This window comes from Austrofundulus limnaeus, unplaced genomic scaffold (assembly GCF_001266775.1).
Source record: "Austrofundulus limnaeus strain Quisiro unplaced genomic scaffold, Austrofundulus_limnaeus-1.0 Scaffold111, whole genome shotgun sequence".
NCBI classification, from domain to species: domain Eukaryota; kingdom Metazoa; phylum Chordata; class Actinopteri; order Cyprinodontiformes; family Rivulidae; genus Austrofundulus; species Austrofundulus limnaeus.
In genome coordinates, this window is record NW_013952513.1 from 570,212 (window position 1) to 577,993 (window position 7,782).

The 7,782-nt window shown below is 38.8% G+C and overlaps 1 protein-coding gene across 3 annotated transcripts in view; it reads right to left on the reverse strand.

The window, feature by feature from the left end:
- Nucleotides 1-1,073: 1,073 nt before the first annotated feature.
- Nucleotides 1,074-7,782, reverse strand: part of LOC106521552 (guanine nucleotide-binding protein subunit alpha-11) — a 51,418-nt gene continuing 44,709 nt past the window's right edge. For all 3 annotated transcript variants that reach the window (XM_014014186.1, XM_014014185.1, XM_014014187.1), the window contains exons 6-7: nucleotides 4,439-4,592; nucleotides 1,074-4,104 (exon numbers count right to left, since the gene is read on the reverse strand). In XM_014014186.1, the coding sequence (XP_013869640.1) occupies nucleotides 3,914-4,104; nucleotides 4,439-4,592 (345 nt within the window). In that variant the 3' untranslated portion in view covers nucleotides 1,074-3,913. The remainder of the gene's footprint in view (nucleotides 4,105-4,438; nucleotides 4,593-7,782) is intronic.

The following is a 7,782-nucleotide window of genomic DNA, read 5'->3' on the forward strand; positions in this document are numbered from 1 at the left end:
TAATAATAATAATAATAATAATAATAAAACACTACTTTCAATGTGTACACCACCACACAAACTTTAACCTTTTTTTCGTCTGTTATCAAGTGGTTTTAAATTTACACGTTAAGATTTGTCAAGTTTACAAAAAGAAAAAAAAAACAAGAAGCAAATATAGCTTTTAATAATCATTGTAAGTCCATCCCAACAGCGGGTGGAGCTGAAGCATAAGCAACAGTGTTCGCACACATACACACACCAAAGTACCAACAAATAGACATCTTTGTCGCATGAAAGCAAGTCCATTGCAGGGGTGCAGTTTCAAGGCTGTCGGCCCATCAAGTCCACAGTCCGATTAAATAAAACATACAACTAAAAAAAAAAAATGGGAGGATGATGAATGTAAACATGCAGCATCTTTCTTTACTTCAACTGCTTCAGTACTTTTACTAATAAAAAACTAATACTGAGGCTTTTGCTTGCAAATGTTTTTGTAAAGTCCACTTCAAATTGAATAAAAATTTATTTTTTCCAAATATTTCTGGGTCATATTCTCAAAGGAGCCATTTTTTAGTGCAGTATATTTGCCACAAACTCTTTAATCCATTAATTCATTGTATAAACCTGGCACAGAAAGTAAGGAAATGTGTGTTTGGTTATTTCTTTGCTGTAACAATGCTTCTTGGCAATAAATCTTATACTATTGCAAAGTCTGTTAATTTCCCTTTTAAATGGAGCCAAATTTGTAAGGAACATGCATTTGTGGGATGAGCAGTAGAGCTGAGTATGTTGGTTGTGCACATGAAAATTTTGCCAAATTTTCTCAGTCAAACAGCTTATTTTGCCATTATTGGCACTTGTTTTGAGCTTCTCGTAGCCCAGGTGCTGCCAATCATAAGATTTATAGCCAAGAAGCATTGTTACAACAAATAAATAATCTACCAGCACAAATGTCATTTTTTTGTGCTAAGCTTATGGTAAAAAAGCAAAGTCATTACAGATCCTTAAAAAAACACAAATGGTTCTGATGCATCCATGTGACTTTCATTGTTGGACTTAAAGTCGAGGCRTAAACCTCAACGACTCAACAAGTGAGAACCAAACAGCTTTTAGCTGTTTAAAGACAGCACTCGTGACGGTTTGTTTGCCATCCCAACAGAAGCCAACTCAAGTTTACAGGACAGTAATTCATTTGAAGCAGAATGAAACACAACAGGTCACACACCAGTCCTTAAGGTGATAAGATAAGCCACAATTTGGGAGAACAGAATGTTTCCTGAAAGCCAAAAACAATCAAAAATATAAAAAAAAAACGTCTGTAGTGCAGTTTAACAATTTCCTTTTTTTTTTAAACATAGCTCAAGTCTGTCAGTTTATCATCATACTTATAAAAAAAAAACAACTGTCAGCATCCACAAAATGTGAATGAAAAGCATCATGAGGAATGAACCAAACAGGCGGTTAAATATTGGCTAAAGCACCAAATAAAATAATGTTTTTGTTGTTTTTTAATTTAAATAAAACATGCTGGGAATGCAATTTTATAGCCACATAATCAAGTTGGAGCTCTAAAACATGTTCAGTGTTTTATTCATTAAAAAAAAAAACAGTGGCACTTAGCAAACGATATCTGTCCTCCTTCATTAAACGCTTCAGAATATGGACAGCATACAAACATCATGGCTTTGTCAACAAGTGCACAGAATACACAAATAATATACAACCCCTTAAAATGAATTTGGTCACACGTTTCTGTAGAAAACTTGAAATGTAAAGTATTCAACAAAAGTTCAAATACAGATTAGGAAAGTACCACAGGGATGATTGGAAATGGGTTCGAATGTTTAGTGTGGAAACACTAGAGATGAAAATACTGGTAAGGGTTCACCAGAACTACAGGATAAAAAACGGTGAAGCAGCTGCGGCACCGGATAAGCAAGGGGGGCAAAACCATTTGATTTCTGACATTAGCTAGTCTCTTTTTAAAAAAGGCAAAACGAAAGTTAAAGAAATGGACTGGGACCAGATTCTCCCCTCACAGGAACACTGCTGCCCCCCTCCCTCAGATCACCTTAAACACAACGTCAGATTCAGCTGCCCAGGTTTTTAATTGCACCGTTTGCTAAAAGCGATCCAGAGTTCACTCATTTTCTACCGAAGCTGCTAGGAGTAGCCCTTGTGATGAAAAAGTTATGAAAACTGACCTGAATTACATTTTGAAGACCAAAAAACAAGCAAACAGCTCATTTTACGTAATATTTTATCTATCAGGCAAGACGCATGATATGAGATTAGTACCAAGAGCCAACGCGCGATCCTTTCAAACTTCTCCAAAACATCACTGAAGAGTAAATATTCAACCACCCCACTCCCCACCCACTTGTTTGTTTCCATTTGCATAAAGCACAAACCTGACGTGGAAACCGGTTTTCCATCGTCACGCACATCAAAACTGAACGGCAAGAACTAAATATATGAAGTATCGTTAGAAAGATAGAAGTGTCCATAAAATAATTTGATATTTTACAGCAGTAGAAAAGTTCCTCCATCGCCAAAGCTGGAAAAAAAACTGCGAGCTGAAAAAAAAGGAATTCCCATTTTACTGAAACACCACGCAGTTTTGACTCATCAGTCAAACAAAGCAGCAAAATAAAGACCTATTTGCTCACTGTGTGTTTATCAGATATTAGTTGATGGCAAAAAAAAAATAAAACAATAAGAAGCCCTGCAAGATGATCACCAACTTGAGACTTTAAGCTTTAACTGGCTGCGCAAGAATAATGATAAAAAATATCATCTACATCTGACCAATTGGAAATATTCCATCACATGTGCACGGAAAATTATAAAAAAAATTAAGAAAATAAAAAACAAAAGAAACAAAAATACAGTACTATTACAAGCTCAACTCAGACAACTGTCAACATATAAAAAAAGCCACACAGAGTGGCTCGTTATGCAAACATCAAAATGGTTCAAAGATTTCATGAGACCAGTTCTTAAATCAGCTTTCATAATATCTGAACCGACAACGGAAACACGCGGTCTGAAACCCAGCTCGTTTCAGTTTTGGCAATGGTCGAGAGTACAAATACTAGGGGTACGATTCCTTTTAATAACGTGTGTCAACGCTTCAAAAAAAAACAAAAAACGAGGCAATCAAAGAAGAAAACGAGCGAGCTTCTCTTTGCACTTTCACGAGTAGTCATCTTCGATTCAGCTTCGACAGACAAACAATAGCAGAAACAGTTTAACCGAGAATATCTAAAGTGAACAAAGAAGATTTCGCCGTCTCTGCGAAGCCCTCACTTTGTGTGAGCAGCGGGAAAACCTTATTTACATTCAACAGAGCTCCTTGTGCTCTGAGCGAGGGGAACCGGGTGCCTCACTTCACTTCGCGTTGGCCCGGGTGCGTCGATTCAAAACGAGTGATCCTTTGCAGATGAGCAGAGTCCTGGAGTCTGCTGCCTGGCCTCAAACACGCCTCACGCTGSAGTGTAGAGCATGCATGGGTTGTTTTCAGTGCAGTAGAGAGCCCTTTGTCCATAAAAGCTTGTTCTATCCAGAGAAGGCCCTCCACCCACCTCCAACACTCAATAATGTTAATGTAGTGTACAAGAAAAAAAAAAGGTGGGGCAAAAGGAGCCAAACGAAYGCTCCAAAAAGAGGACAAATGAGTGTTTGATGTCAATGTGTTACTGTGCAAGAGCAGCAGTTAGTGAAACCACAAAACAGACTCTAAACTTCAGCAAACCAAAGATCTGAGTATGGTTGGAGCGTTGTGGGGAGCAGGAGGGTAGTGGTGGTGTGGCAAAGACTGTAGCAACGCAGCTGTGCGTCTCTGGAAGTTAACGCTGTGTGTGTGTGTGTGTGTGGTGGTAGTGGGGTGGGGGGTTGGGGAGGATGGTGGCGTCTTGATCTGGCGTTCCTTCTAAACCAGGTTATACTCTTTGAGGTTGAGCTGAAGGATCGTGTCTTTGACGGCAGCGAAGACGAAGCGGATGTTCTCCGTGTCCGTGGCGCACGTGAAGTGCGAGTAGATGATCTTCTCGCTGTCCGGGTTCAAGTCCACAAACATCTTCAGGATGAACTCTCGTCCTGCCTGAGCGTCTCGCTGGGGACCTGGGAAAAGGAACAGGTTGGTTTGTTCACCTWGGGTTATGAGGATTTAATCTCAGCTTTTTTTTTTAAAAGGACACAGTGGCAGTTTGTTAATTTACTGCAGTGATTGGGCAAAAGAGGCGGGCAAAAAAAAGCTACTTTAGAATGAAGCGCTTCATAAATAACAAAAATAAGTTATTGGTTTTGAATTGTAGTACGGGATCTCAACCACAAGGTGTCACTCTAAAGTAAAATTCCCTAAAACCTTTATGCAAACAGAACCACCGACAGTTTCAGCCTTAAATTATATGTTAGAAATAAATATACAATAATAGAATAAAAACAATCACATTACCATCAAACTCTGGAAAGTAGTCTACCAGGTGAGAGTACATGATCTTCTCCTCCAGCAGGTCCTTCTTGTTGAGGAACAGGATGACAGAGGAGTTTTGGAACCAGGGATATGTGATGATGGTTTTGAACAGAGCTTTACTCTCCTCCATACGATTCTATAACAGAGGAGATGGACAAAAAAATGAGGACAGGCTGAAAAAGTGTCTGCTGTTGGGATGGTATTTGGCTCTGACGGGCTGAACAGTTCAGAGTTTCAGGCTGGGATTGTGGAAATAAACGGACAACCTTTAAGAAACTACAGGCCCTTTCCTTTTAGCGCCTCTATAGCACGGTTTTCCACGAGCAAGGTTTCGTGGAACCAGCCCCTTTTTTCAGAACTTACTTTGCTGGTTCCACGTGTACAGTGTTGACTGTCGGTTACTGACTGGTTAGGGGGTGGAGTCACTGGTTGCATCACGAGAGCTACTCTCTGATCCACCATTTGCAATAACTATGAAACCATGTCCTACATTGTTGTGTATGTGTTGTGTATCTTTTTGGGCTCTTCTTCTACTATGTTTAATGGTGGCTGGCAAAAAGCTCAAAGGGGCGTAACTGTCACCAGCTGCTAAAGCGGGTGGCGTCAATTTTTGGACTCTGAGACCACCCAACTTTACGATGAACCCATCCACTAGAGCTGTTATTGAAGTGTAATGGAAAACCATCCGAATTGTGTTGAACAGAGTCCAGCCACGTCGTACCATGCTGTAGAGGAAAAAGGGCCTGTAGTCTTTCAATATGATCTCTCTGTGTGTATAAAAATAGATTAAAAACCAAGCTGTTGATTTTGAAATGTGAAATTTCAGTGATTTTAAATTCATATAGATTTTTCTTATTTTTGTATGTGTTTTGATGGATTTTAAATTTTATTTTGATGTTGGTTTTTATATTGATTTTGTTTCTTTTTGTTTTTTTTATTTGAGTGGTTATTTTTATTTTATGTTTTTTTACTGTTGTGTTGTAGTCTGATTTGATTGGGAGTGGGTTTTACATGAGTCTATTCAGGCTTTTACTCTTCCCTTGCACGTGAAATATCTCATTTTGAATTGTTGTTGTGTTCTTTTTGTATTTCTTTTTGTGTGTTAAACAAAACCAAATTCAAAAATCCGGTATTATTTGCAGGGAAAAGGTTAGGAATGCAGTATAAATATTTCCTTGAACAGGTCCGGTGCACGCAAGGTACAGGATATGAAACCACATCCAGACCGAACAAAGGTGCATTCTACAAACTGGAGGGTGAAGTTTGTACTAATCCACAGCAGATATAATGAGTTACGTTGGCAACTGTGTCTAGTTTATGAAACCCAGTCGTCATGTGACCTGGGTCAAAGAAAACATTTGTTGTCAGAGGGAGCAGACAGGCTGATCACATTAGCTTTATTAGAAATAATTCTCTGACCAATCTGATGGGTCAAAGCTAACAGCACAAACTGAAAGTATCTCAGGTAAGCAGCTGAAATTCTTACATTTAGCTGGAGGGAAACAATGTTTTGGATGTTCAAATATGATGATTGTCTAAAACGGTTTTGTGCCTTTCAGACAAATATAAAACTGCGTTTTATAAAAATATAATGGCATTAGCACAGCTTTTTCCTTTTACAACCATAAATTGGTATCGTGTCCACGTTACTGCAGGCCCTGCTTCAATCTGTCCTTCATTCTCCCACGCGGCTACTTTAACTCCCTTACATGGAGCAGAAGCTTTGTGTTGCTCTAAATATAAAAATGTACAGATGAACTGATCTCCCAAAGGAACAAAAAAGAAAAACTCCATACTCTGATGTCACAAATTCTGTTCTACAGTTCAGCCACCACAATGATTATATGTGGTGGAGCCCATCTACCTCCAGCAGAGGAGTTTGGGTTTGCAGATGCTCCTCACTGCAAATCTTTAACAGATTGGAGGATCTGTTCTTTATAGCTGTATGAGTGTTCGGGGATATAGGGATGTTGGCTCCTGATTCTGTTTTCTGGTGTTACAAAGAGTCCAGAAGAGCCCACTGTTTTACGTTTGTGGGGTAATTTAGTGTAGAAATGAAGCTGAAATCTAAATCTGTGTGATTCAAAACAGTGCAGTGCAGCACCTGCTCAAAATCTGAGTCACTGCTTGTGATGTGAGACTTAAAACTAATAAGCTGTTGTTTTTTACAGTTAGAGGCTGCCTGAAGTCCACCAAACATGCTGCTCGAAGACTAGCTGCTAAAAGATGTGCTGCTTCTGTTTGTTCCTCTAAAGATTTACACATATGACTGCCAGCCATAAAAATGTCAGTCATTCTTTAAATCATGTGTCAAACTCAAGCCCCACGGGCCAAATGAGGCCTACTACTGCAGTTTACGTGGCCCACGAGAGCTTCAAAGACGTATTGACGACTTAAAATAAGCGAATGCTGATTTAAAACCAGCGTCATTGATAAACTAAATGACGGCATTGCTAGCATTTTGCTGCATTTTCGCCAGCTACTTTTACTGCGGTCCAGTTGTACTGCGAAGTGGGAATTTCCCACTTACAAGTCATAAATTTTAACTTGACCACCTCTACAGTGGGAAGTCCCTGTGGGAAAGTGGGAGAGTTCAGAATTTAAGATGGAAGCTATTCACTATAACTCAACAGTGAGTAAAACTTTTGTTTTTACTTTTAATAGTATTTCTGTATTATTTGTTAGAAATTTTGTCAGTCGTACACGTAGTACAGGGCTATTCAACTGGAGGCCCGCGGGCCACATCCGGCCCATGAGTGACCAAAGTTTGGCCCGCCAATTGGTTCATTCATCTCTTAAGGCCAAACCCCTGGTTTCTTTCTTTAACTCCTATAAGTTCTTTTAGTTAAACATAGACATGTTTGGTATCTACAGAAACACAACAGAATCTTGGCTAGAAGCTGGTAAAAACAATTTCTATGCACACTCAAAACAGCTAAAATTACAAGCAGTAAATGAAGATAAAACTATGAAAGTGAAAATAAAACTGGTTTAAAAATTTGGCAAGTCAGAGATGTTAAAACAATATTTGTGTTAAAGAGGCATACTGTTTTATTTTTGTTTTTGATATTGTTTAATTATCACTATTTTAAAGGGTTCTGTATGTTGTATTCATGAAGTAAACATAAAACAACAACTTTAATTACTGGATGTGTGGCCCCTGAGCTGTTGACCTGCAGAAGCAATTTAGTTGATTAGCCCTGACGTAATACTTTTCAATGTTTATTTTTTGATCAAAGTCTTTTTTATTATTTTTTAACATAATCCACAACAAAAAAACAAACTAACAAAAACACAAACACCCGAAATCCCACCCATCCCACCCC